The sequence below is a fragment of the Aulostomus chinensis genome, chromosome 7 (assembly GCF_037954235.1).
Source record: "Aulostomus chinensis isolate RoL2024-O1b breed Wild chromosome 7, RoL_Achi_v1.0, whole genome shotgun sequence".
Classification (NCBI taxonomy): Eukaryota; Metazoa; Chordata; class Actinopteri; order Syngnathiformes; family Aulostomidae; genus Aulostomus; species Aulostomus chinensis.
The window spans coordinates 15,735,757-15,763,293 of NC_141326.1; the positions used below are offsets into that span (position 1 = coordinate 15,735,757).

Below are 27,537 nucleotides of genomic sequence, written 5' to 3' on the forward strand. Positions count from 1 at the left end.
TGTCTGTATTATTAGAACACGACAAACACATCCAGAAGGAAAACTACACAGAACTTTTATTATATATATATATATATATATATATATCGTGTAAAAATACAGTGTTGTGCTGCTGTAAAACAAGGGTTGAGCCATTTACTAGTGTTCAGGATGGAGCTTCCTCATCCTCACGTAAGTGCTTTAAATGTGTTTGACATGACCAGCTGGTTTGTGTCTGAATGAACATGCTACTCTGTGACTCCTAAGCGGTAACATTCATGAGTAGAGGAACCCGTCCCAGTGTCTTCTTTAGTTACTGGGGCTGGACGACGAGGAGCTCTTGCTGTCCGTCTCAGAGTCCGTCTCCTCGCTGCCGCTGCTGGCACCTGTCTGAGCTCCTGGTCTGGACGTCTCCATCCTGCATTGCTCCGACACTCCACCGCTCACCAGGCTGTCAGATTCACTGCTGCAAGGACTCACCGACGAAGTGCTGCTCACCAAAGTCTGGGTGGCCTGCAGAGGAAAATTACAAGGCAACTTTCAGTTGTAGCAAAGCCAACTGTTTTTTGTTTCCTAAAGACAAAAATAGACAGATCTAGAGGGAACGTACCACCGTGTCCTGACTCCTCAGCAGCTCTTCCATCTCATCGCTCCAGCCGAGCATTTCAGCAAACCTCCGGACCGTTGTCTCCAGGTCACCCAGCTCCATGTGGTCTCCCCTCCTCAGCGGAGTCTTTGCAAATGGACCGACGGCGTGCCGGTTTAGGAGGAGACGTGGCACGGTGGAGCGCACCGTATTTACCAGACTGGCAAACGGCTCAATCTAAATGAGATGTTTGTGGAACAAGATTTAACCAACCATGAGATGTTGGAGAACCCCGTTCAAGTGAAGAAGGCAGAGGTTCCATATTACCTGTAAAGACGTTCCCATAATGATCAGCAGGTCAGTTTTAGGGAAGTCTTCAGTGTGGAGGAAGTACTTCTGAGGAAGGTCCTCTCCAAAAAACACAACGTCGGGTTTGACTGTTGCAGCGCAGAATGTGCATGTGGGGACTTGGTTGTTCATGATGGCGTGCTGGGTAACAAACAGGTGGAGCTCACGTTACAGAGGCATCACAGGCGCTGAGACAATCCTGAAGGAATCAAAGATACCTTTGCCTCCTCAGCGGGGTAGCGGGTGTAGCACAGATGACAGGAAGCTGTGGCAAAACTACCGTGGCCTTCCACAAGTTTGTCATCGGGGATGCCGCACACTGTCAGAAGAGAGTGTTATGGAGGTGCTGAAAGCCAGACTGATCAGTGACCAGTCGGTAATTAAAAACATCCCACCACTGCAGTCAATTTTCATGCATGCCAACATTAAAAGGAACCGATGGCTGCCGTTTGGCCAAATCTGCCAGCCACACAACATATTAATGGTACTTAATCCTTTTTTCCTGCTTTATATATGAATTGAGTTAGTGATAAAAACCCAACTGTTTCTAACTTAACATGCCATTTGAGTACATGGAATGTTAGCAGCGTGTCACTGCTCTGAGTACGTAGGTGGAATACTCCCCTCAAGATACTTTTCTGTTACGGTTTCTATATTTCTGAGCTCGCTCACTTTTCTCCAGGCCGTCGATGTTCTGAGTGTACATTCGCAGCAGCAGGCCTTTGTGATGGAGCATACGGATGAAGTAGTGGATGTAGTTGGGTCTGTGGCTGCCGGGATACAGAGCCTTGGCCAGAGAGAAGAAAGGCTGCGGGTCGTTGGAGAAGTAGTCGATGTTGAAAATGGCTTCTGGGTATGGGATGTTGTACTTCTCCAAGTTGGCGTAAAGGCCCGTTCCTGGAGTTCTGAACAAGGAGCAAGTGTGGTTTAAATCTCCTGAAACACTCGACAGTCATAAGAGACGAGGTAGCAGACCGGCCCCAACCTGAAGTCTGGTATTCCGCTGGCGGTGCTGATTCCTGCTCCTGCCACCACCACCACGTTCTTACAGCGCCCAAGCTTCAGCAGCCGGGCCACAGAGGCCAGGCCGCCCCGGGATGAGGACTTGACTGCAGACGTGGAGTCAGTGAGTCGACCCTCCGGTGCAGGATGACCACTACCTTTGGTTGGCTTTCCTCTACTGGAGAGGAAAACAAAAAACAGCACATCAAGACATCGAGAGACACACTAACCATTTTATTGATCAAATAGTTTCCTCACCTTGCAGGTAACCAGCCCTGTCCGCTCACACTCATCTGGCTGAGGTCCTGGGCCAGCGCAGAGTCTGTCTGCTTCCTGCGTTGTTTTCCATATGGGCTCGGTCCACAGTCCTGAGTCTCTGCCGGGTGTGCGGGTCTGGCCTGGGAGCTGGAGCTGCGTGTAACCCTGGAAACTGGACGTTGAGGGAACTTTCTATCCCAGCTGGACCTGGTCCTGTTCATCCCAACACCTGTAGACGGCCAGAGACCAAAGTCTCAGACTACTATTTGTTCTGAGCTTAAAGCAACAAGTGTCATCATGCTTGACTGCATGTTCGTTTCTATGCAGGAATCTTAATTTTGTTAAACCTAACCGCAATAATTAGTTATTGGCTGCCCTCCCCAACCATCTTCTCAGTCCCATATTTAAAAAGCTGTTAGACTGCAATCATTGTGGCGTCTAATCTGTTTAGTGGCTCGTCACACAGAAGCTAAAATGTTTTAAAACAGTCAATTGTTAAACAAAAGCTAATGACTGCAATATATTTACCCCCCCCCCCCCTTGCTCTCCTCAGCTATGCTAATACAGTCCACAGCTGTGGCAGCTTTACTGTTCAGAGAAAGTGGAGGGTATAGTGGAGGGGTGTGTGTGTGTGAGGGGGGGTGAGGAGAGGGATGGCAGAGGTGAAAGAGAAGCCAAGATCGACTGTGTGTCAACAAACCCAGCTGGAGAAGAAAAGAGGATGCCCCCTAATGGCCCCCTCCAAGTGAGGAGAAGGGGAGCAGGGGGTGCAGAGATAAATGATACGGAGGCGGGATTCAATAAAGAGGGAACAGAAGAGTAGAAGAGGAGAGAGAGGGAGGGGCTTCTCTTCCAAAGCTATTCTAGGCCTTCAAACTACTTCCATGAGGAATGAGGGTGAGTGATCAGACAGAGGCAGCCAGCGAGGAAACAAAAGAGCTACAACCCATAAAACATGTCTGCTTCAGAGGGCAGCGGGGAGATAAGGCCAGCTTTTCTCCTGCAGCACCTTATCGCCCTCCAGAGGGGACGGAGGAGGAGGAGGAGAGGGGTCACTGGAGGCTTGTGGATCAGAAAGAGACGGAGCCTTAGAACCTTAATGTTTCAAGAAAATGTGCCAATGTGTTAACTTAAAACAAACGATAGGTTTTGTTTTGCCTCCTGAAATGTTTCAACAGCCTTCGTTCCAATAATCTCTCCAGTTTCAATCTTCTTTACCTCCTCTGAAAAGCAGGAGCCCCCACGTTACTACTGAGGGTTTTCAGTGCACATCCTAAAGAACTATTAAAAAGCAGCAGGACGCCAAAGGTCTCGCCTTTTGTCTGGGCTCCTCTCAGAAAGACACTGCTGAGTACAGGCAATAAATCACCAGGCTGGTTATTAAGGGTCCCACACAGATGGAGCAGGAGACTCATCGACATGACCGCCGCCGCAGCTCAACTACTCAAGGAGATCGAGCCTAAGACACTGTTGATTCACTGACAAATAAACCACACACACACACACACACACACACACGGTGTATTCCTTTAGGTGAACACGAGCTTGCTACTTTAAACTGATCAAATGGACAGAGGCTGGCCAGCCTGCTGGTGTAGTGGAGGTGTGTTTGGAGGTTAACGGAACACAGCAAATCTGAGTAGACAAAACAGACGACTCCCAAAATGTTTCATGTGCAGGTGCATAGCGCACTGTGACTGACTTCATGTTTAACAGGAGCTGCTTTTAAACCAAAAGCAAAAGAGCCACAAATGTCATTATTATTCTTAGAGGATAAATAAATCCTTGTATAAATGACAAAAGGCTTAAAAAGGATTTAAGCAGCACCCCCCCCCCCCCCCCCCCAATTCACACAGCCTGTTGTCCTCAAAGCCACCGCAGCAGCGGACCACCAGGGCTGTGGTTGCTCATATGAGGGCTACAGTTATCTAATTAGCAGTGTCCTACAAGAGCGGCACACCTCGGTGCTCACCATTAACCCCTGAAAGGTCTGATGGGTAATCCTGTTACAGTTTTAGAGGGGAGGGGCCAGGAGCCAAAGGCTGATCAAGAGAAGTGGGAAACGTGTTTGTCCAACAAACAAAGGTGAATTTTTGAAAATTTGTGATTGTGTCAACTGACCAACTTCAAGAGTGAGGGGGCAGTTTTGTCACTCAACCCTAACGGTGTTGGAGGTTATAACGTGCCGGCCGCACGTTGGGGGTTATAACATGCCGGCCGCACGTTGGGGGTTATAACATGCCGGCCGCACGTTGGAGGTTATAACATGCCGGCCGCACGTTGGAGGGTATAACGTGCCGGCCGCACGTTGGAGGGTATAACGTGCCGGCCGCACGTTGGAGGGTATAACGTGCCGGCCGCACGTTGGGGGTTATAACATGCCGGCCGCACGTTGGAGGTTATAACATGCCGGCCGCACGTTGGAGGGTATAACGTGCCGGCCGCACGTTGGGGGTTATAACATGCCGGCCGCACGTTGGAGGTTATAACATGCCGGCCGCACGTTGGAGGGTATAACGTGCCGGCCGCACGTTGGGGGTTGTAACATGCCGGCCACACGTTGGAGGTTATAACGTGCCGGCCGCACGTTGGGGGTTATAACATGCCAGCTGCATGTTGGGGGTTATAACATGCCAGCTGCATGTTATAACATGCCAGCTGCATGTTATAACATGCCAGCCGCACGTTGGGGGTTATAATATGCCAGCCGCATGTTGGAGGTTATAATATGCCAGCCGCATGTTGGAGGTTATAACATGCCAGCCGCACGTTGGGGGTTATAACATGCTGGCCACACGTTGGAGGTTATAACATGCCGGCCGCACGTTGGAGGGTATAACGTGCCGGCCGCACGTTGGGGGTTGTAACATGCCGGCCGCACGTTGGAGGTTATAACATGCCAGCTGCATGTTATAACATGCCAGCTGCATGTTATAACATGCCAGCTGCATGTTATAACATGCCAGCTGCATGTTATAACATGCCAGCCGCACGTTGGGGGTTATAATATGCCAGCCGCATGTTGGAGGTTATAACATGCCAGCCGCACGTTGGGGGTTATAACATGCCAGCTGCATGTTATAACATGCCAGCTGCATGTTATAACATGCCAGCTGCATGTTATAACATGCCAGCCGCACGTTGGGGGTTATAACATGTCGGCCGCACGTTTAGGGATATTTGGTAAAGTTTAATGAGGGGCTTCCCCCTGCAGCTCCAGCTTTTAACCCTACACTTACAGCAGAATTGAGAACAGCCCTCTCTGATCTTTGCTGCCCCCCTCCAAAAAAAAACAAAAAAACAGGGATGACAACAGGCAGCCTGGTTGCCATGGAAACCTCTTCATGACTTAGTTGGAGAGGCAACAGCTCTCTGTTCTCTTTGCCCACCTGCTCGCTAATGACATATCACTCTGTGTAGCATCTTTGTTGAATTCTCCACAGACACAAAGCAGATCAAGCTAATTCATGTTGCTATATTGTTGGTTCACATTGAGGGGAAGGACCATGGCTAAATGATGACTCTCCTCCTGCTACTCCCTGCAGGATGTCCCAGCCCCAATAATCAGATGACATACGTATATAAACACACAATCTTCACGGGAAACGGAAATGAAATATAAAGCTGGCCCAGTTAAATAACATATATTTTATGTTAACTTAACAGTTTCTTTTGGTACAGTAAAGCAAGCAAAACTTTTAAACACTGTAGAAAATGTCGGTTATTCATCAAGCTGATCTCGTCTTTTTTTTTTTTTTTTACCAACATTCTAAAATGTAGAACATTACACAAGAATTTAAGTAGCAATTATCTGGGAACTTTTCCTCAAGAAATAATTTCAATGGTTAATCAGTTATGAATAAAAGTACCTGATCCATTGAACAGAAAGTAAGCAAAGAAGCCGTCTCACTTATGGGAAACACTAAATAATCTCAAGCTTTTAGACTTAATAGTTACAATCATCTGGACGACACACAGGTTTCATATCTATGTTTCTTTAATACCATTTAAACAGAAATCACGTTTTATTGTGATCTTGATTATCATGGTGTTTACATTTTCACTGCTAATTTAATTTTGGGAATCTTTTTATTATTTTTTTAGCCAACATCATCGGTACCGTTCAGTATTTGATGAGGATCAGGACTGGCTCAATATTGTGTTTCACGGCTCTCCAGACTGTATGCTGAAGTGTCCTGTGGCCAAAGCGTGTTTTGTTGTTGCACATTGGAATTTATATCATTACTGCAAAACATACCAAAAAATATTGTGATACGGTTTTATCGCTTATTACTTCTGCAAAATCCAAAGCTTATTGAAGTGACCCTCCAACAGAAACACATTGTTTTCACTGAACCTTTAAACCCTTCACAATAATAGATCAAATAATAACTGAAAATATGAGGGATGTGGACTTTTTGCCTATTTCCAACAGTCCAATAGGACTGATACTTGATAACTGTCCTGATAGAAAAAGTTTGATCTTAGCATTTTGTATAAACTAAAAAGCAAGACAGCATTATCGACATTGAAAAAGTAGCCTTATTTCCAAAACACAACATAAATCCCTATGGGCAAATACTGAGACAATTACAGAGCATCCTTGTAAACAAACCTGGTGCTTCTCATAAAAGTGCACGCAAAATTTTCGGAGAAATTTATAAAAATGTAAACGGATGCCCCAACTCCAAATGTTACAAGAACTGTGACAAATTACACGTAGGCTTTCCTCACCTAATTTCCCTGAAATTATCTGGATAGTTCAGCAATCAGGAACCAAAGAGAACATCCGTGCAGGCCGCTTCACTCGCTGATGAGGTTTGCGTTTAGTCGAAAACTTAGAAGCGGGGCAACACTGACACCCGGTGGAAGTTGTCACTCATTACAGCTAAATCACCATCTCACAGGAGAGGAAAATAAAAATCACATCCCACTCAGTCATTAGCCTACATAGAAGCCCTGTTTGACTCGTTATTAACAGATTAATTTACTGGCTCACACACATGGGCTTTATCACAAACCTTTGGAGTTGATCAGATCACATAGTCTGACCTTGTTTGATGGAGAAATGCAGGAGATGAATATTCATCCGCCACCAGAGCAGGTAACGCGTGATAACCCTGTTGTTTCTCAATCAGCACTTAGCGAAGTTGCCGCTTGCAGGATTTCACATCACAGTGATTTTACTTATTAGTTTGTTTGGGTTCTACCGGTTTTGAGCACAAACATTACTTGTTCAACGACAACAACCAAAATTAAAACAAAACAACTTTTCATTCAAGAGAATGACTTTGATTCTACAAAGCCACCGTCAGTAGACCGCATGCTAAACCACTACATAGAAGGAGAAGATGCTTAATTACGTGCTGCTCACCTGAAGCGCTCTACTGAGACTTTAGCTCAAACAATAATTAGAACGATGAGAGGAGCTAATGAGGGCTCATTTAGCAGGTTTGTTAGCATGGGGAGGTGGACCACCCGCTCACCCACCGACCTGCTCGGGTGACGTTACCGTTGCCGTGAACCGTTAACGTGACCGTGAGGAAGAGCAACATGAGCGAGGTTAGCTACCTGTGCTCCCACGGAGCGGAACTTCAGATCAACGCGCGGCGAAGTCACACGGCACACTCGGGTGGTCGCACTCCAGGTGTTTCACATCCACAAACAACTTGTTGCAACTCTTAACACAAAAGATGGTGGCCCAGGCGGATTTAACTGCAGTAAATGTGTCTCTTTCTTCGGAAATACACAGACACTTTATCTGCATGCAGCCCCCAAAACTGGGACGTTAGAGCGGGCGGAGGTGTCACTCTGCTGCCGCTTCTGGGTACTAACGACATCGTTACCAACGCAGGCGGGAAAACACCGCCGCGGTCACGTGGTATTCCAGGGAAGGTTAACGTGGAAGCCGAGGGGACACGTTTACGATGTTTGTCCTCACGAGTGTGACGTCATAAGTCAACTTGTCTGTACTGGTTTGGTTCTCTAGGTCCTTGCAGTCTCTTAAAATTACAGACGTCACACACACGTCTGCAAGCATGATCCTGTGGGTGGCGTGTACATTAATATTGGTGTTCACTTGAAATTCAATACAAATCAACACTTTCACTCCTATTCAATAAATTTAATCGGGGGGGGGGGACAACAACAGAACAGCTGTGCAAATCTATTTCTTCCCTTGAGTTGTAAACTGTGTCACAAAAACACCTGCTTTGTTTTGTTGTTGTTGTTTTACACACAGCCCCATGTCAATAGAGTAGAATAGAATACAACTTTATTAATCCCAGAGGGAAATTTTGTCACTGCAGTTCTCTTACATAAAACACTCAACAAATGTGAATTTTAAGAATAAAATAAAGACAAATACAATATGGTAAAAAGATAAAAATATAAAATACAGGATATGGCTCAGGTAAACATCTACATGTGCTCATCTGTATAGAGGAATAGCAGTGCAAAGTGTGTATGGTGAAGTGATAAACAGGACTTACAGTCAGGTATGGTAGTGCAAAAATTCTTGACATATTTGAAGATTTTTTTTTCACCAAAAAAATAGTATAAACAGTGATTTACAGCATACTTTTCTGTTCATTATATTTAAATATTCTCATTGGTATGTATTGACTTCCTTTGCTGTCGCCTGTCCCTGTTGTGTTATCTTGTTATTGTCACGCTGCCTCATTTTCCTCCTTATGTGTTTTATTTCCTTTGTCACTGTCAGTCTGATCCATGTACTTTATAGCATGAACAGTCCACGCTTCTGACAGCTGTGCTTCTGCTTTGTATGAGTCAGTGTTTAGTAATGCAGCAGGTTTGTTTCGTCCATATCCGTCCAGCAGGCTTTGTACCTGCTGTGTTTGGATGTTGCACTGGGACACATTGTGATTTCTTGAAGAGTTTTATGAATTGTTCATCCCTACGATGTAACATCAATTCAGCTAATTCTGATTAGGAAATAGTTGATTTACGCACGGTCCCTGTCAGTGAGTCTTGAAATAAGAAGTAAATAGTTAAATAGTGGTTAGTTTTAACAATTTAATAGTTTCTAATTTGGCCACAAACCTAATTATTACATGACTTCTATATGGTGCCTGGGACATATATTTCTATTTATATTATTTACATATTTTACCCAAACCCTAATTAAGCCTTTCTAAGTGAATTATGTTTGCCTTTTCCCGCGAACTGACCTGTTATATTCATTCAAAAACAAAAGGGGGGTCTTCATTTATCTCGGTCTGTTTTTAACAATGAAGAGATAACTTGGCTTGAATAAACGATCTTTGATTGAAGACGTTCAAAATAGGGATGTACGTCACTTCCCGTTTAAAGGAGGCGGTTGTCATGGGGAATTTGTGTCAGTATCCTCTCCCGCCAAAGTTAGCCGCTGACATCCCATCAAATCAAGCTTATTTGTTTTAATCTTATTTACCACATACTTCATGTGTCGTCACACAGTTCTCTGGATGTAGCACCCAATCGATCAGGGACGCGCTTTTCACCTCAAAATCTGAGATGATTTCTGACATTTTTAAAGGTTGGTTAAAAAAAAGAGTAAAATCAAGCGTTGGATTCTATTTACCGTAAATGTTAGCGGACGAGAGCGGCTGGTTTTGCGTGCGGGTAGCCGCAGCTGGGGCCCCAGGTTGCGGACAGCGTGTACCCCTGTGTCTCTGTGGGTGGAGACTGAGGTCCTCCTCCAAAACACACACACACACACACACACACACACACACACGCACACACACAGGAACAACAAGATAGCCTCGATCACCAGCAGCAGCTGCAACATTACAGGCCTCGGAACCTGACATTGTTCCAAAAGGTGGTGTTCAAGTCCTCCAGGGAGCGTCCAGAGAACCCTGGGAAGGTTCGCCCACGGAACAGAACGAGGTGAGTTGCTACACGAACCCAGGCGGGACTTCAGTTTGCAGGATGTGTCAGTCGTAACAACTTCTGCTGAACCGCTTCTCGTTAAAAAAGGCGTCAACACACACATTTGCTTACGAGAGAACACGTTATTTACACAGCGAGGGAAAATATCAATATATTCTATCAATTAATCGCGGGAAAGATTAAAGTAGTAGGCGACTCGGCTGTGACGTGTCTGCCTGGATGTGTCAGCTAGAAGATTCCACAGCGACGTGCGTACGTATGGCGATGAGATGGAAGGGGAGCAGCCTCGGTCGTGTCGTGAATGTTTTGTTGTCGACACCGAAAGCGAGTTTTAAAAACATTTTAACAAAAAGCAACGCAACTTTCGAGCCCGCGTGTGTCGAGTCAGCGAGCAGTAAGTTGACGTTAGCGTCACGTTGAACTTGGTTAAACGCTAGGAAAACATCCCTCCTTTGCTAGCTGAAGCTTAGTTTAAATGGTATGCTTGCGCTCAGATGCGGTGGCAGGTTACTGGCGTTATCGTGACGTCCGGGGCGATACTGTGGAACCGAGTGTTTGGCGTTATTAATCCCTCATCACAACAGATCCCTTTGTTCTTATTGCACGTAAACACAACGACTGAGAGACGTTAGCTTCGCTCAGCTTAGCTGGGACGGAGCACGTAGGGAGTTACGTTACTTTTACATGCAACGGTTGATCGACGGTCAGAAAGCCGTCAGTCAACCGTGTTTCCCCAACAGGGCAACGCTGTATTATCCCTCTCATACGTCACTAAATACTTATATTAGAATGTGTATGTGAGGCCATTACGCAGCCTGACCATTTGACCTCAGGGTGGAACTGGATAGCTCAGACTATCATTTGTCCCAAAGCTTGCTTTTGAAATATATAGTGCTTTTTTTGAATAGAACCATTTAAAATTAATAAAGCTATTATGCTCTCACATCATTTGACTTCAAGGTGCCAAAACAACTGTGCATCATAGAGATGATTGTCCCTCATATAACTGAGGAATCTGTTTTTATTTGCAAACCAGATTCATTCTGAATCATTTGGAGTGCGACTGCTGCTGCTTGAGCTGACTTGTGCTTCAGCAGCAATTTAAAAAAACAACAACACGTTATTAGTTCCAGGTGAAATAGAAGGAAACACAAGAAGCAGGGTGATAGTGCTACACTTCATTGCAAAAATGTCAATAGCTGTTTATGCTACGCTTCAGGGCAGCATGCACATTACCGTCCAGAACTGTGTGTACTGCTCCATTTTATTTAAAACAACATCATTGTATGAATATCACATCCAATAACAACATTGTTTCGTATCAGTTTTGTATTCAGTACATCATGAAAAGGCCTGTGAGGGATTAAACTCTTGTTGGATGTTGTTGAGTTCACATCATCGCCTTTAACAGATAAAGTAATAGGTTTGCATTTTGAGTATCAAATAATGTTAAATATTAAACAAAATTAACTGGACCCGAACAGTGTATTTTACATTTCAAGCTCTCACAAGTAGGTGGCTTTAGCTCACAAGTAGGTGGCTTTCGCTGACACATATTTTTGTCCCTGTGACTCCAGAATGAAAGCAGCTACAGCATCAAAACGACAGCAAAAACGGTTAAAGCTGAAGACAAGCTAACTATAGCACTTCCAATGTAGCGCTTGTTGATGGGAGTGGACCGTGGACGTTTAGTTTATAGGCACAATGACAACATATGCACCTCCTGGTCAGCAAGTGTCTCACTCACGCCTGCTGGATTCATCTGTTGTCTAGGCTGTCAGGTTGACATAACTAACCACATGTGAGTTTAGATGGAATTGTGATGATAAGGCAGATGGTTTATGTTACATTTGTGTTGCTGTCAGACGCTAACAATAACAGCATGAACCTGTCAGAGTCAAAAGTAGCTAACTTGCGCAATTGTTACGGAATCCACTTTCAACAACAACAACAACTTTCTCTCGCTTGTTGATTACAGTGCAGAAATGGAAGGCTTATTGTTTGTTTTTCTTGCTCAAAGTGTGTGAGGCTTTGTAAAAGTCTGTAAGTGGACACTTTTGGGAAGTTTAGCTGTTGATTGCTGCCACTCACTATTATCTTTACGCTAAACATACATTGGTGGCTCCTTCTGCATTGAAAGAAGCGGTGCAGGAGGGAGAATTATCTTTAAACTGAGGACAACTATTTGTGAGTACTTGAAAGTTTTTCCTCAATAAAGTAGCACTGTAACCCTCGTTGTCAGAGCCCATTGGATTATTCTTAACTCATTATTACGTCTCCGATGCCGTACAGCTCTGTGACAGACACTGAACAGGTCCGCCTTGTTTTAGGATCAGCAGCACGCCCTCAACGAGCTTCCAGGCATCCAGGTAGTCTTGTTATCTGTACAGCCGCATTTAAACCAAGTGATCCTAATGGGTTTGATACATCGTTACCCAGCAGTTACAGGATAAATCATGATTATGCACATATGAAATCAAAACCACTCGCATATTCCTACCTGATATGTCTGGGCTGGAAGGTTGAAAAGGCGTGAACATGCTTTTCAGGCAGGTTAACGCATAGAAAACATCCTGTCAGGGTTGTCTGACAGATGCATCCCCGGGGGTAGATTTTGTAAAACAAAACAAGCATTACAAAATAATTCCAATATGACCGCTACAGGAAGTGAAAAATTCAGATGGAAAACCTCTCAAACGCGACACCCTCATCTCCCAGTTGTGGTGATTTGTTACATCAGAAGGAATTAATGTGCTTGTGTCATTATCCACATTTGAATTGGAAAAACAGATTGAAATGATCATGTTTTTTTTACCAAACAAATGTTCTCTTGAGTCGGTAGAATACCGGCAGCATGCTGTGATATTTGGAACATATGTTGCACCTCCTGTGATTTGGACATCGCCCAAGGCCATGTTGTGATTCAGATAAGATTTTGCTGCATTACTGAGTCCTACACAAAGTTAATTTCACACTAATTGATTAAAGTGTGCGTTTTTTTGTTGTTTTTTTTTTTTTGCTAATTGTAAAACTGATTTCAAGTTCAGATCGACAGGTCAGATTTTTTCAAATCCTGACTTCATCCATAGTGATTTTAGACAGTCTAAACAGAAAAAAATGTGATTCTTTTGCAGTGTCATTTGACTCACTTGCAGTGCAACTACATCAGAGACCTAAGAGGCGGGCCTATGAGCAAGACTCGTGGCATCATGAATGTTCGGACTATAGAGCGCACCTGAATATAAGCTGCACCAACTAAATCTCATCCATTCATTCATCGTCTCTCGCTTATTCCTTTCTATTAAGGGTCGCGGGGGGGCCGGAGCCTATCCCAGCGGCTACAGGTGAGAGGCGGGGTTCACCCTGGACAGGTCACCAGTCCATCACAGGGCCAACACATAGAGACAGACAACCATTCACACTCACAGTCACACCTACGGTCAATTTAGAGTATCAATCAGCCTCGTCCCCTCTTGATGTCTTTGGACTGTGGGAGGAAGCTGGAGTACCAGAGAGAACCCACACAGGAACAGGGAGAACATGCAGACTCCACACAGAAAGATCCTGTGCTGGAGCCGGGACTTGAACCCGGAACCTTCTTGCTGTGAGGCCACAGTGCTGACCACTGCACCACCCCAACTAAATTTAAAAAGAAAATAAGACTGTACATATATAGGCTGGATTTGTGTATAAGCCGCAGATGTCCACGTTCTAACATGTTATTTACACAGAAAGATTTTTAAAATTTTTGATTAAATAAATGCTTTTTTCCAAACAGCGGCTGTAACATGGCAGTGACATGGCTGGTTAAAAAATAACCAGCTTACCAGCCGTTAGCCCAACAGTAAAGTCATTGATCGCGATCAGCATCACTGTTTAGGCCGCAGGGTTCAAAGTGTTTAAAAAAAGTAGCGGTTTATAACCCGTAAACTACGGTAGTTTGTAAGCCAACACTGGTCCAGTATTCAACATACACAGTGATTTGAAGCTTCAAGTGGACAGATGAACAATGGACTTTATAAGGCTATAAACATCTTGTGTCCTGCAGTAGAACTTGTGAAGTATTGTGGAAACCCTAACCTGCCAGGCGGTCAGATCTGGGCCAAGACATAACCTACCTGGCAGTGGCAGGAATCCAACAAGCGTGGGCACTAATGGTAGAGATGTTGTCAGGGTGCCAGGAGGGAGGCCGCGTTGGTTTGCTGTGTGTGATCCAGTCTTTGTGTAATTGTCTTCTTTATTTTCCCACAGAGATGAGTGAGGCGGAGCAGGTGCCCGAGGACATGCCTGCAGACCTCAACGAGGAGCCAGAAGCGTCAGGTATGAGTGGCTGCAGGGGTGACAAGAGATTTCTACGTATGCACAGATAATGTCAGAGTGTAATGGAGGCTCTTCTGGTTTTCAACATTTTCCATTCATTCAAGGAATACCTCGATGTTATTGTAACTTGCCACTGACATGTTGACCTTCACTTTTGTCGATTTTCGTCAGACACCCTCAAAGACCACCCGGAGGCACAGCCAGGCATGTTTGGCAGGTTGGCGGGGGGCTTGTATGGCGTCACCAAGGGGGCTTTAGGGGCGACGGTGGGCGGAGTTACCTGGATAGGAGGAAAAGGTCTTGACCTCACCAAGACTGCTGTCAGCTCTGTAGCCTCGGTGCCCGCGATGGGCGTGGGGCTGGTTAAAGGCGGAGCATCCGCTGTAGCTGGAGGAGTGACAGCTGTCAGCTCTGCAGTGGTCAGCAGAGTTCCAATAGGAGGATGCAAAAAGAAGGACAAGTCCGACTGATGGCAAGAGGAGAATGAACGCACAGTGGCGAGGTGTATGAGGGAGCAGGAGCAGAGCAGCAGAAGACTCAACAGTTCCTTGGTGAGGGGGGAGAGGGGGTCTATGCTTTGTTTTACTCTTTGGTTTTTGTCTATAATGTTTTTGTAAACTCCGCATTCATACAATTAAGCATCAAGGACCTAGAAACTGCTCTGTTGTGAAAGGAAAACACCCCAAGCTATTATCACCAGTGCCTGAAACTGTCCTCTATTTCTGTTGATATGTGAAGCCACAGGACTGTTTCCACTGCAAACTGCACCAGAGGAGAAGGTCTTAGTAAAGTAGATGCACTCGGACGAACCTTGCAAGACAATCAGTGATCAATTATCATCTGTAACTGACGCTATTTTTGTGTAAAGGAGCAATGAAACATCTTCCTGTTCCAGAAAAAAAACAAAAAAAACATTGATGCAGTAAGTAAGCATTGTTGTGAAAAGTACAGCCTAGTTAAATGGCTGCGATGGGCCTCTGAGGCGCCCTCTGGTGGTTACCTGTTCCTTTCAGTCTGATGTATTAAGGTATTATGACACTATGAGAGGTTTCTGATGCATAAAATGTTGTTACACTTCTCTAGGTTAGCTGTACTTGTTTTTCCTTTCAAATAAAATTGTGTTACCATGTTTTCTTTGATACAAAAGCTTCACAGTCACAAAAGCTCAATCCGTTAAAAGTCAAAACTGTCTTTTATCATCATTTCCCAAAGTCACATTGTTTATGGATGTTGGAATCCGATGTATGGATCTGTTGACATTATACTTTATTTTAAATGTACTTTTTCAGTTAGCAAACATGTCGAATCACCGATGGAAAAAAATATTTTTAACTGCAAAATACAAACATAGTTTCATTCAGAGATTTGAAAGCTTTTATTTTGTCAGTGTTGCAGAATGTTTGGGAGTTTGGTGAAAAATGAGAATTTTTTTTTGAAACATGGCAATATTATAGTCAGAATTTGTTTAAATAAAATATATGCTGAAGCTTGTATAAGTTTTGTATTTCACAACATAAAAATCGGTACTGGTACTACATGGAAATGGTCGATTCCAGTAAATATGACATTTCTGCAGGTGCTTGTGTCAGCGTCTAAATCAATTTCCTCAATAATCTTCTAGTCTTTAGACCTGTTTGAGACTTTTCATTATTACTATGTAAGTTTGTGCTTCTTCTAAATGTTACTGAGCCTCTTATTTTGAAGATTTCTGTTTAAGACGGACCATTTTTGTGCTGTGATGAAGACTAAACAAAAACCAATATTGAGTTTAAGCAAAATGCCTCTGATGTCTTAAAACTAAGAAATCAGTATTAGTTTTTTTTTGTTTGTTTGTTTATCCCAACAAAATTATTCTACTTAATTAAAAACGTATATGTTTAAAATTCCAATTCTCTTTTTGGTAGCGTATTTAAAAGGTGCGACTGCAGCTATAGGGTCAAACACATGAAAATAAGAGTGGGGTCTTCAAAATAAAACTCGAGGATTGAGTTGTGCTTGTGTTTTTCTAACGTCTCAAACTGCAGTCGGCAAACTGAAAGTCTGCTGATGGTGGTGACGCCTTAATATGGAGATCACATCGAGACAATCAAGTTTAATGGAACAGCAGTAATTTATGATTTACATCAACATGCAGAGAAAAGTTCATTTCTTTGGACAGTTATTTTAAAAACGCAAGTTAAATTTTTTTTTTTCGGTAGAATGTCATTTATGTTTAGTTTTTATAAAAGCATAGCGTGCACAAAAACAAGCAGAAATCATTTACGGCACAAGGGTTTGTTAATTTCAAATCAAATTATTAAACACAGGGTGCCTTTTTTGTGTGCTCAAACTGTTCTTAAACATGAGTCTAGTCAACTGGATCTTCAGGTTTGCTCATCATCACAGGACCGACGGTAGCCACGACCTTTGGTTCACCTGCCATCTCCCTCACAGCTTCCACATCTCGCTCTGCAAACACACAAACAAACACGGTCAGATTCGCGTGTACGCTGCTGATAAACTCTGCAAGTTATGAACAAATCCCTCACTGTTTCGGAGGCATGGCGGCTCACAGTTGCGGCCCGGTGCGGGGATGCACACGGCTGTACTGCAGTGAATGTACACCTGAACGTAGAAAACAGCAGTGTTTTAGTTTTGGATCAGTTTGTTTTTGTGTGTGTGTGTGTGTGTGTGTGTGTGTGTGTGTGAGAGAGAGAGAGAGAGAGAGAGAGAGAGAGAGAGAGAGAGAGAGAAAGTGATCATGGCAAAAATGTAGACCTTTGAGACAAGATGGTCACGAGGTACCTTTTCATGCAGTGGATCCACTGATGACGGGTTCATAAACATTTTGAAAATGAAACGCTTGTAGTGACTGGGGAATTCTAGACCTAGGACATATCAACTGGAACCACTGAGGACAAATATTTGTCTCCAGCTTACGGACACCTAGAAAAAGAGGAAATCCATTCAATGCTATGACAGTCACACAGATGATGTGAGCCAAGAGAGCATTAACAATTTTGCAACAATGAAATTGTGCTATTATGCTTTTTCTGCCTTTAGACTCCATATCTGGTGGTTTACTCACCAGTTGACCAGAATGGTCAGAAAGTCTGTATTCATCTGTATCTGTTCCTCCTATGAGAAGTTTAAAAAATGGCATTTTTTTGGTCAAATTTGTACACAGACCTTTTTTTGGCTTCATATTCGTCAGGAGGACAAAAAGGCTGACAGTAATGATGGTGCCACAGGTGGTGACAGGAAACTGGTAAATGGCAAATGCAGAGTCGGAGTCAACATGTGAACACTTGCCGCCTTCTCTCAACAGCGAGATTTCTCGAGGTCAAGGTGGGGAAGGTTGGCATCTCTGGCCACCACCACGATGAACTGGGCATCCTTAGTACACTGGACGGTCACTGGTGGCACAAAAACACACATTAATATGATATTATTGACACCCCTCCCAAAAGAAAAAAAACTTTTAGCTTGACCATTTTTCAAGAGAATGAACCTCACCTGCCTTTCCAAAGTAGCACTGTGAGCCATCAAAACAGCAGTTGATGGCTTCACATCCAGCCACAGAGATTGCGGTGCCTCCACAAGGGATTCTCACTTTTGAAGGCACTTCACAAGTCTTGGAGGGTTCTCTTACGTAGTAAGGTTTCTGTTGAGCAACAGGCTTCTAGGGTCCAGGGATCTCGGGTTCTTGTGAGACCTGATCATGAAATCTTTGAGGATTCTGAGGATGCTTTGGTGGGGACGAAGCTTGGACTTGTGGTGTTTTCAAATGAAATTGTCAGACTTTAGGATCACGGGATTGTGGAATAACCTTTGGTAGTTGCTGAGTTTGAGAACCCTTCTGCCATAGTGGCAGCTGAGCCTCCACAACTGCCCCAACTAGCAGTACAAGTGCCACAACAGGGGTGACACTCCAGCACCTCACCATGGTTACGCCACAGTTTGACCTGGACAGTCCCAAAGTGTATCACTTGCGTGTGCTGCCACATTTATAAATGACCAGATATGTTGCGTTAAAAACCCTGCCCCTTCTGTTGAACCACCACCAATCAAGACCAACTATCGCTTTACGGCTCCTCAGAAACATCAGGCGTTTATTACGTAGCTGTTTTTGGAAACCACATTTTAAAAGTGAATGTTTTATAAGCCCTCTGGCAGCTTGACAAGGTCACTGGGAAAAGGGTCAGAGAAAGCTGAAGAGACAGTCTGACATTATTTAACTTCAAATTCAGCAGAATTCGGACACGGAAACCTTTCAAAGGTCTTGGTGCACCCCAGGTGTCACTGACTATTTATTTTATGGTTGCGAATGTCAGAAATATTGATCTGTTCTCTGAATCTGTTGCCAAACTTTGTCTTAAACTCCAGGCTGTCCTCTCAGCTCTGGATAGAACTCTAATCATGATTACACATGAAGTTGTGAAGACATTTATGGAGAAAACATTAAAACACACCTCACACACCAGCTACAGGAGCAACTCAGTCTCTAATTCTCTACAGTTTAAAATCGAACCACCTCACTCACGATGAATTATTCCACATATTATTGTCAAGGATGAGTTTTTACGGGATTTTTTAATTGCTGTATATGCTAATTTATTTCTGTTTTGTGGTAACGTTCACTGAAAGTGAATTTATACAATATTGGTAGGTTCAATAAACTTCAGCACCTGTGCATTTACTTTCTGCACCACCTAATTAAGTAGTTTCTGATAAGCAGCAGTTAAATTAGCTGTAATTGAAAAAAACCTCAGTTCAATTAGAGTCTTTTTTTTTTTTTAACTCTACACACAAATGTCCATAGGAAATTCAAGTTGAATGTAGGCCAAAAGGCAGTAAATATCTTATTTGACTGTATGACCTTTTGTATCTTTCAAAAGCCAGATAACCTTCCACTAACTAACTAACCAATGAGAAGCTCAGAGGAGATCTGGTGCATATGAAGAAATCTGAGGAGGTCAATTTGGAATATTATTATTATTATTATTTTGGTAACAATACTGGCAACATCCATCCATCATCTTATTCCTGTTAAGGGTCGGGGGGGGGGGGGCTGGAGCCTATCCCAGCGGCTACAGGCGGGGTTCACCCTGGACAGGTCACCAGTCCATCCAGGACCAACACATAGAGACAGACAACCATTCACACTCACAGTCACACCTACGGTCAATTTAGAGTATCAATCAGCCTCGTCCCCTCTTGATGTCTTTGGACTGTGGGAGGAAGCTGGAGTACCAGAGAGAACCCACACAGGAACAGGGAGAACATGCAGACTCCACACAGAAAGATCCTGTGATGGAGTCGGGGCTCGAACCTGGAACCTTCTTGCTGTGAGGCGACAGTGCTGACCACTGCACCATCGTGCCTACTGGCAACACATTTCTTCTGAATAATTTAAAACCCTGTGCTTGAAACCCTGGAATTGTATTTGACCATTTACCGCTCCGTCACTTCCAAATCGGTTCTAGGGCAAATTTTCAAATATATATATGTGATAGATCTTCATCATTATCAAAAGCCATGACGGAGCATGTGGGCAAAGAGCAGTTCCAGCAGGTGGGTTGGCTCCCTTAGGAAGCCAGAACAGTTCAAGAATATATTCTGAATGAACAGGGAGGCAGAATTTGCAGAGGAGATAGGATTCACAGGCTCTCCTCAACAGAGCCGGCATAGCTGCTGTTTTCCAGTCGTTGATGTCGCCTGGCCTGCTGGACTTGCGCTGTCACAGTTTTTAACGTTGTGGAACACAATGGGAATAAGCCTTTTGACTGTATTGTGTCTATTTAATGACAATTTTAACAAATGTGTTTGTTTTTTCCCACTGAATTTTGTCATTTTATTATAGTGTGTATGATTGTACTTTTATATTCCTTAATACACAAGGAGAGAGCTTCAGATGAAGCAGGCAAGGGATTGCAGGGACTCACGGTGAGTGAAAATAAAACTGAGTGAGAACATTATTTTTGTCGACTACCCTCATGCTGAAGATATTCTTTTACTTTATACATCTTTAGTATGGATAGATATAAAGCTTGTTGACAGACAATGGAAGTGGAAAGTTCTGAACTGCATTGCAGCGATGAGCTCTTGGAAGAGTTCTAATAACGACCCTGATAACGATGACGAGGCCCGCCCATCTTGTGACTGAAGTTCATCATCATTTATTTCCTCTATCTGTTTCCATGGCATTTATTCACATTTAAAGAGACTTTCCACCTCCTGAAATGTAAAAATGAATTTGAATTTTGTGTTTCCAATGTTTCTTTGTTTTTAAGCATAAATTGATAAAGAGCTGGGTGTAAACCACATGTAAGTAATGTACTTGGGTAATAAATCGAGTGAGAAAAGAGAACGTCCTCATAGACCTTCACAAATTATGGTTCTTTTTTTTCCCTCTCTTTTCTTTACAACCACTGAAGATGCTCTATTTTGGCCATTGGAGAAAATACAGGTTTAAAGGGCTCAGCTTCATAATTTCGGACTCAGAAAGGTCATCAAGCTCTTTAATACAGTCCACCAGATTAAAGCAAGGACTAACCAGATCCAGGAAGTTATTTTAGAGTGTGCCACGACCCCAGCTAGACCCCTCTCCTGACCTCAGGATTTGGTGTTAAGAAAAAGAGCTGCAAATTGTTCTTTTGTGCAGACAAGCATTCAAGAAGAACGACTTTACACTCTCTGCTAGGCAAATGTATTACATTTTGACATAGCCACGTGAGCTGTTTCCTCCTTTTTCTTCACCCCATGTTCAGTTTTCTGTTTTAAAATACTTTTGGATGTTGGAGGACACTCATTTGTGTATCTCCACCATGATTTCTAGAAAACTGGTCAAAAAATAAAATGACTGGAGATAAATCTGAGGTTCTCATTCTCTTCAGGCTTAAATGTGGTTATGATTTTAAAACATTTCATTCTTACACCACGTCAAGACAACTGAGTTCAGTACACTCATATAAATAGATAACATTTGGACATTTATTATTATTATTATTCAAATTTTTTGTATTAGTATCCACAAAAAAAGTGCAAATGTCACAAACGGGTGCTTCAATCCGTCAGTTTTGTCTGGTGTTTGACATTTCTAGTGTTTTTGTGGATCTGGTGTGAGTTTTGAAAACTGGTTATTGACATTTATTTAAACTTGGATTTATCTTGAATTATCAATTACCTTTCTGCATAGGTCCAATCTACACAATGTAATTGTGAAGCTTGTTAAGTTTGTTGTTGTTGAGACTGTGTCAAAGGGGTGTTTAAATGAACTTTGTCAATATTCAAAATATAAATAACTATGTATTATGGTAATGTATATCATTTGATTTTATTTAGAATCATTTCTGGTATTTTCTGTGTATTCTTCATGGAACTGAAGACGGACAAGAAACCTTTTATTGTATTGAAATCCTTTTTAACGTTACCATTGACAGTGCAAAGAAAAAACCCTGCAACGTGTAAGCATTAAATTTAACTTATCATGTGTATTGTATTGTGTTGTATGTGTTTGTTTTTTAAAGATGACCTTTTAAGCACACCATAGCCAATTTTCTTCAATGCAAATTTGACTACAGTTGCTTGGCTACCAATTCCATTCTTTCTGCAGTGCACTTGTGCCCCCCCCCCCCCCCCCCTAATTTTTAAAGCATTAAAATGGCAGGCATATCACGGTCATACAATAAAACTAACAAGTGAACCATCTTTATGTTACCAATGCTTTAATACAGTTTCAACTGCTCCAGGTTTAAAGCCATGACACAAATTATTAAACAAAGGGTGCCTTTTTTGTGTGCTCAAACTGTTCTTAAACATGAGTCTAGTCAACTGGATCTTCAGGTTTGCTCATCATCACAGGACCGACGGTAGCCACGACCTTTGGTTCATCTGCCATCTCCATCACAGCTTCCACATCTCGCTCTGCAAACACGCATACAAACACGGTCAGATTCACGTGTACGCTGCTGATAAACTCTGCAAGTTATGAATGAATCCCTTACGCTTTCTGAAGCAGGAATGCTCACAGTTCTGTACTGCTGAGCTACACACAGCGGTACTACAGTGAATGTAGACCTGAACAAGGAAAACACAGTTATAAGAGCATATATGCAATATTTTGTTTTGGCAGTTTCCTGAGAGTGGATCTGTTCATTACATGTTCATGCAGAGGTGTGAGTGAAGAATCCTCAACGAAGGTAAACATTTTGAACAAGAAACGCTTGTAATGACTTGGGAAGTTCAGACCAGAAGATTGATCAATTGGAACCAGTTGGGACAAGTAGCGGTCATCTCTGTATGGACACCTGGACCGAGAACAAAATAGGTCAGTGCAGTAACAGTGGCATTTATGTAGTGGCTGGCAATGGTTAGCCTCTATTATAGAATCAAAAAATTCAATCATAAAATACTTTGATTGAAATAAGTCCTTTGACTCTTCAACGCAGATATTCGCAGCTGCCTCAAATAGTTAGTATTCATGTGGCTGTTGATTTTCATAAACAGAAATCATAGTGATCAGACCTGTCAGTGTTACCTTTGCCAAAAATGTTTCCATGTTGTCATAAACAGGACAGTGAAGGTTCTAGTTACCCATTGACCAGAATGTCCCACTGAGGCAAACTGTGAGGGTGCTCAGCCATCGTTGCCCAACAGCGATCAAGAACCAGGACAAGGTTTGGATCTGCCTTCTCCAAGAGCTGAACCTCTACGTAAACAGGGTCCCTCAAAACCTTGGTCACAGGATAGTCTGCGTCCGTATAGAAGGAGGTATAGACCACATCCACTGTGGGAGCAGAGGCGGTGGTTATTATTCATTTCTGAAATCGTCTGCAAACACTGCAAAGCTGCCACGCTTCAACACACTTACACTCATTACAGCCCTTTGAAGCGCACTGTCCGTTTGCCAACCTCAGATGAACTCTGATGGGTCCCAAAGCAGCAGCTCCTGGAGGAGGATTGTCTATTGGTAAAACTTCTACAACCAAAGTTTCAACTGAAGTGCCAGTGTATCTGCACTGGAAGAGCAATCTGAAAAGAGGAAACTGGCATTACATTGCTTTGTTGGAAATCTTTTTCACACAATTTTTTTAAAAATCATATCATACTCATAGTAGGAGTCCCTGGTAACGACTCCATAAAGCCCAGAATCCACTTCAAATGAGGAGGCCATCCTGTTCTCATAGATGATGACCCCAGGTTCCTCCTATAAAGAGGAAAAAAAAATCAATGTCTGAAGTTATGACCTGCTAAAGTTGTGATTTATTCTTTTGAAACAATAAAGAAAAAAAGTCTTACCATAACAACAGTGCCACAAGCGGTAACAGGAAACTGGTAGATAGCAAAACCAGCATTAGAGTCAACATGTGAACAACGATCACCTGTCCCCATTAAGGAAATTGTCTCAAGGTCAAGGTGGGGAAGGGTGGCATCTCTTGCCACCACCACGATGAACTGGGCATCCTTAGTACACTGGACGGTCACTAAACGTACAAAAACAGACATTAACAATGTGAGTGATCCACTGATGATAGAAAATGTCATTTACTCAACAAATCTAACAAATACCCACCAGCTTTTCCAAAGAAGCACTGTTGACCATCAAAACAGCAGCTAATGGCATCACATTCAGCAGCAGTAATGCCACGTCCTCCACATGGTACCCTATGAGCAACTGGTACATCACAGCTCTGGAAAGAAGGATGCTTGATCCCAGTGGGCTGTTGGATGGAAGGAATCTTTACCCCTGGCTGAAGGATCTGAGGATCTTGGGAAGATTTCTGTTGTGCATATCCACGGGGACGAAGCATAGGATATTTATTCTTAGCTTGTATCACTGATTTTTTCGTTATGATCGGATCCCTCCCATAACTAGGACCAACTCCCGGATATTTCTTGCTGGGATGCTGAATTGGTTTTACCACTTTCTGCTGTGAGCCTTTCAGCAGAGTTGTCACAGGTGGAGAGACGTTTGGAGGCTGACCATATACTGTTGCTCCTCCAGGATATTGATCTCTTCCAACTTGAATGGTTGGGGTTTGTTTTTTGGTGCCAGGCAGAGTTGTCACTGGTGGAGAGACGTTTGGAGGTCGTGGATCCCGGCCGTAATCTGGTGTTCCTCCAGGATATTGATCTCTTCCAACTTGAATGGTTGGGGTTTGTTTTTTGGTGCCAGGCAGAGTTGTCACTGGTGGAGAGACGTTTGGAGGCTGACCGTATACTGTTGCTCCTCCAGGATATTGATCTCTTCCAACTTGAATGGTTGGGGTTTGTTTTTTAGTGCCAGGCCCAGTTGTCACTGGTGGAGAGACGTTTGGAGGCTGACCATATACTGTTGCTCCTCCAGGATATTGATCTCTTCCAACTTGAATGGTTGGGGTTTGTTTTTTAGTGCCAGGCCCAGTTGTCACTGGTGGAGAGACATTTGGAGGCTGACCATATACTGGTGCCACTCCAGGATATTGATCTCTTCCAACTTGAATGGTTGGGGTTTGTTTTTTAGTGCCAGGCCCAGTTGTCACTGGTGGAGAGACGTTTGGAGGCTGACCGTACACTGGTGCCACTCCAGGATATTGATCTCTTCCAACTTGAATGGTTGGGGTTTGTTTTTTAGTGCCAGGCCCAGTTGTCACTGGTGGAGAGACGTTTGGAGGCTGACCGTACACTGGTGCCACTCCAGGATATTGATCTCTTCCAACTTGAATGGTTGGGGTTTGTTTTTTGGTGCCAGGCAGAGTTGTCACTGGTGGAGAGACGTTTGGAGGCTGACCATATACTGGTGCCACTCCAGGATATTGATCTCTTCCAATTTGAATGGTTGGGGTTTGTTTTTTGGTGCCAGGCAGAGTTGTCACTGGTGGAGAGACGTTTGGAGGCTGACCATATACTGATGCCACTCCAGGATATTGATCTCTTCCAACTTGAATGGTTGGGGTTTGTTTTTTGGTGCCAGGCCCAGTTGTCACTGGTGGAGAGACGTTTGGAGGCTGACCGTATACTGTTGCTCCTCCAGGATATTGATCTCTTCCAACTTGAATGGTTGGGGTTTGTTTTTTGGTGCCAGGCCCAGTTGTCACTGGTGGAGAGACGTTTGGAGGCTGACCATATACTGGTGCCACTCCAGGATATTGATCTCTTCCAATTTGAATGGTTGGGGTTTGTTTTTTGGTGCCAGGCCCAGTTGTCACTGGTGGAGAGACGTTTGGAGGCTGACGGTATACTGGTGCTACTCCAGGATATTGATCTCTTCCAACTTGAATGGTTGGGGTTTGTTTTTTGGTGCCAGGCACAGTTGTCACTGGTGGAGAGACGTTTGGAGGCTGACCATATACTGATGCCACTCCAGGATATTGATCTCTTCCAACTTGAATGGTTGGGGTTTGTTTTTTGGTGCCAGGCAGAGTTGTCACTGGTGGAGAGACGTTTGGAGGCTGACCATATACTGGTGCCACTCCAGGATATTGATCTCTTCCAACTTGAATGGTTGGGGTTTGTTTTTTGGTGCCAGGCAGAGTTGTCACTGGTGGAGAGACGTTTGGAGGTCGTGGATCCCGGCCGTAATCTGGTGTTCCTCCAGGATATTGATCTCTTCCAACTTGAATGGTTGGGGTTTGTTTTTTGGTGCCAGGCAGAGTTGTCACTGGTGGAGAGACGTTTGGAGGCCGTGGATCCCGACCATATACTGGTGCTACTCCAGGATACTGAATGTTTGGCCGTGGTGGAGAGACCTGTGGTCCTCCTTGAGATGTGGGGTCTCTTCCGTATTCAGGGTTAGGCTTAACCAAAAATGGCTGTTGGGCTTCTACCCCTGTCCCTAGTAAGCACCCCAGCAATGTTAACCCTACTAAAGCTGTAGCACTCCAGAGCCTTGCCATGGTTTCACCCCAGTTTGACCTGGAAAGTCCCCAAGTGTACCTCTTCTGTCTGCTGCCATATTTATTGACAACTAGATTTGACGTTTAAAGAAACCCCACCTCTTCTGCTAAAAATCACCAATCAATTCCTCTTCCCTCCCCCCCCCCCCCCACATTATACAGGTGGATTATTTGACAAGCCGCAACTTTCGCAACTTCACAAGGCCAGTTGTATGAGCATAACAAGGAGATGAAACACTTGTTTATACCTCCTGAAATCCAATGCTTGGGTCGCAAAGACTTTTTCAAAGGTCTTTGTGACCTGAAGCTTTATTTGTTATCAAATGTTTAATTAAACAGCCAGAGGTTTTGATGACACAGAGAAGGACTACTTTAACCTTAAAATTATATGTGCTTTTTTTGTATCTCCACAGTCACCCTTACGGAAAAAATCCTTTTAATATGCAATCAGATTACTTTTTATAAACTTAAAATAAGAAAGCATCTAGTTTACTTTGTATTTACTGAACAGTTACACTTAAAAAAAAAATCCTTGGACACTGTAATCAACAGACATGTCAGTGCCTCAAAATGACAAGCGCTTGTGCCGTTGTTGATAAAAAGGACACACAAAATCTTTAGCCGTGTTGCCTATACAGCAACCCCAAGTGTTTTCTGTAATAATGGTCAAATTTTCAATGTCAGTTATTTAAATGTCATCAGGATCCTCAATGTATGAAGCATTAATTTCATATTTTTATAAGGGGGATTTATTGCTAGAGATTGAACTGTCTTCACACTTTGCCATTTATTTTGTAATTTGGTGTCAGATCATGTTCTTGCACAGTAAAGAAAAGAATTTCATAGAACTGCATAGCACAAAGGAAGAAACCAGAATTACTTGCTTTCTTCTTCCAGGCTGTTATTCATCACCTTGTTATTCTTCTATTGCCAGATATTTTAACATTGTGTTTTATTTTATCTTTATATGCTTGCAGTTCACAAGATGCACCTCTGAGCTTTTAGAGAACTTATTTATAAATCGTAATTAATCTATTCAGGACATATTTACATAAATGTCTGAATTGTCTAAATTGTGCATGACCCATTTTGAAGGTGAAGGACTTATGTAACAAGCCAAAGCTGACATGTTTTTTGGGAGTAAGACTGTTAACATAGAACCAGTGGAATACCTGTTCATCAACATGACATGCAGTTAATAATGCAGGCGGCAGCAGAAAGATATGCTGAATCACTCATCTGAATGCTCAAAAGAATGAGACATTGCTTTTATGATGTGCACAAGAGACTAAA

At 43.3% G+C, this 27,537-nt stretch overlaps 3 protein-coding genes and 1 long non-coding RNA gene across 12 annotated transcripts; 1 reads left to right on the top strand and 3 right to left on the bottom strand.

Annotated features, from left to right (window-relative positions):
- Nucleotides 1–57: 57 nt before the first annotated feature.
- Nucleotides 58–10,389, bottom strand: LOC147258727 (NAD-dependent protein deacetylase sirtuin-3). Of its 4 annotated transcripts, none has more exons than XM_086208718.1 (8): nucleotides 9,756–10,389; nucleotides 2,174–2,402; nucleotides 1,899–2,090; nucleotides 1,586–1,818; nucleotides 1,132–1,232; nucleotides 893–1,054; nucleotides 590–802; nucleotides 58–492 (listed from the first exon to the last, which is right to left on the bottom strand). In XM_086208718.1, the coding sequence occupies exons 1-8, from the start codon at nucleotides 9,985–9,987 to the stop codon at nucleotides 289–291; spliced, it is 1,566 nt and encodes a 521-aa protein (XP_086064844.1). In that variant the 5' UTR covers nucleotides 9,988–10,389; the 3' UTR covers nucleotides 58–288. The 4 variants fall into 4 exon arrangements, with proteins under 4 accessions (XP_086064844.1, XP_086064843.1, XP_086064845.1 ...); XM_086208717.1 differs by having other exon boundaries at nucleotides 65–492; nucleotides 1,899–2,093; nucleotides 9,756–9,780; XM_086208719.1 differs by lacking the exon at nucleotides 9,756–10,389 and adding an exon at nucleotides 7,745–8,002 and having other exon boundaries at nucleotides 65–492; nucleotides 1,899–2,093.
- tmem263 (transmembrane protein 263) lies at nucleotides 9,511–15,885 on the top strand. 4 transcript variants are annotated; one of them, XM_086208723.1, is made up of 4 exons: nucleotides 9,511–10,066; nucleotides 13,376–13,413; nucleotides 14,321–14,389; nucleotides 14,561–15,885. In XM_086208723.1, the coding sequence occupies exons 3-4, from the start codon at nucleotides 14,323–14,325 to the stop codon at nucleotides 14,857–14,859; spliced, it is 366 nt and encodes a 121-aa protein (XP_086064849.1). In that variant the 5' UTR covers nucleotides 9,511–10,066; nucleotides 13,376–13,413; nucleotides 14,321–14,322; the 3' UTR covers nucleotides 14,860–15,885. The 4 variants fall into 4 exon arrangements, with proteins under 4 accessions (XP_086064849.1, XP_086064848.1, XP_086064850.1 ...); XM_086208724.1 differs by lacking the exon at nucleotides 9,511–10,066 and adding an exon at nucleotides 10,077–10,463; XM_086208722.1 differs by lacking the exon at nucleotides 13,376–13,413.
- A 430-nt stretch (nucleotides 15,886–16,315) lies between these two features.
- LOC147258729 (uncharacterized) lies at nucleotides 16,316–18,390 on the bottom strand. 3 transcript variants are annotated; one of them, XR_015117031.1, is made up of 6 exons: nucleotides 17,885–18,387; nucleotides 17,601–17,784; nucleotides 17,457–17,506; nucleotides 17,174–17,314; nucleotides 16,918–16,993; nucleotides 16,318–16,837 (listed from the first exon to the last, which is right to left on the bottom strand). It is a non-coding gene; the product is annotated as an uncharacterized LOC147258729 (long non-coding RNA). The 3 variants fall into 3 exon arrangements; XR_015117030.1 differs by having other exon boundaries at nucleotides 16,316–16,837; nucleotides 17,457–17,784; nucleotides 17,885–18,390; XR_015117032.1 differs by lacking the exon at nucleotides 17,457–17,506 and having other exon boundaries at nucleotides 16,317–16,837; nucleotides 17,558–17,784; nucleotides 17,885–18,388.
- Nucleotides 18,391–22,078: 3,688 nt separating this feature from the next.
- On the bottom strand, nucleotides 22,079–26,288 carry LOC147258730 (uncharacterized). Its single transcript, XM_086208715.1, has 8 exons — nucleotides 23,943–26,288; nucleotides 23,669–23,853; nucleotides 23,479–23,576; nucleotides 23,241–23,401; nucleotides 22,964–23,156; nucleotides 22,530–22,677; nucleotides 22,375–22,447; nucleotides 22,079–22,294 (listed from the first exon to the last, which is right to left on the bottom strand). Exons 1-8 carry the CDS (start codon nucleotides 26,242–26,244, stop codon nucleotides 22,194–22,196), a joined length of 3,261 nt encoding a protein of 1,086 aa, XP_086064841.1. The 5' UTR covers nucleotides 26,245–26,288; the 3' UTR covers nucleotides 22,079–22,193.
- Nucleotides 26,289–27,537: the final 1,249 nt, after the last annotated feature.

Bases quoted from the DNA above. Each gene is read 5' to 3' on its own strand.
- tmem263 (XM_086208721.1), top strand. From the start codon at position 10,289: ATGTGTCAGCTAGAAGATTCCACAGCGACGTGCGTACGTATGGCGATG. The intron at 10,464-14,320 runs GTAAGTTGACGT...ATTTTCCCACAG, and splicing joins GTGTGTCGAGTCAGCGAGCA to AGATGAGTGAGGCGGAGCAG. The intron at 14,390-14,560 runs GTATGAGTGGCT...GATTTTCGTCAG, and splicing joins CGAGGAGCCAGAAGCGTCAG to ACACCCTCAAAGACCACCCG.
- LOC147258727 (XM_086208718.1), bottom strand. From the start codon at position 9,987: ATGTCAGGTTCCGAGGCCTGTAATGTTGCAGCTGCTGCTGGTGATCGA. The intron at 1,819-1,898 runs GTTGGGGCCGGT...CTCCTTGTTCAG, and splicing joins AGCGGAATACCAGACTTCAG to AACTCCAGGAACGGGCCTTT. The intron at 493-589 runs GTACGTTCCCTC...TTTCCTCTGCAG, and splicing joins TGAGGAGTCAGGACACGGTG to GCCACCCAGACTTTGGTGAG.
- LOC147258730 (XM_086208715.1), bottom strand. From the start codon at position 26,244: ATGGCAAGGCTCTGGAGTGCTACAGCTTTAGTAGGGTTAACATTGCTG. The intron at 23,157-23,240 runs GTAAGTGTGTTG...CTGCTCCCACAG, and splicing joins TTCAAAGGGCTGTAATGAGT to TGGATGTGGTCTATACCTCC. The intron at 22,448-22,529 runs GTAATGAACAGA...TTCCTTGTTCAG, and splicing joins TCACACCTCTGCATGAACAT to GTCTACATTCACTGTAGTAC.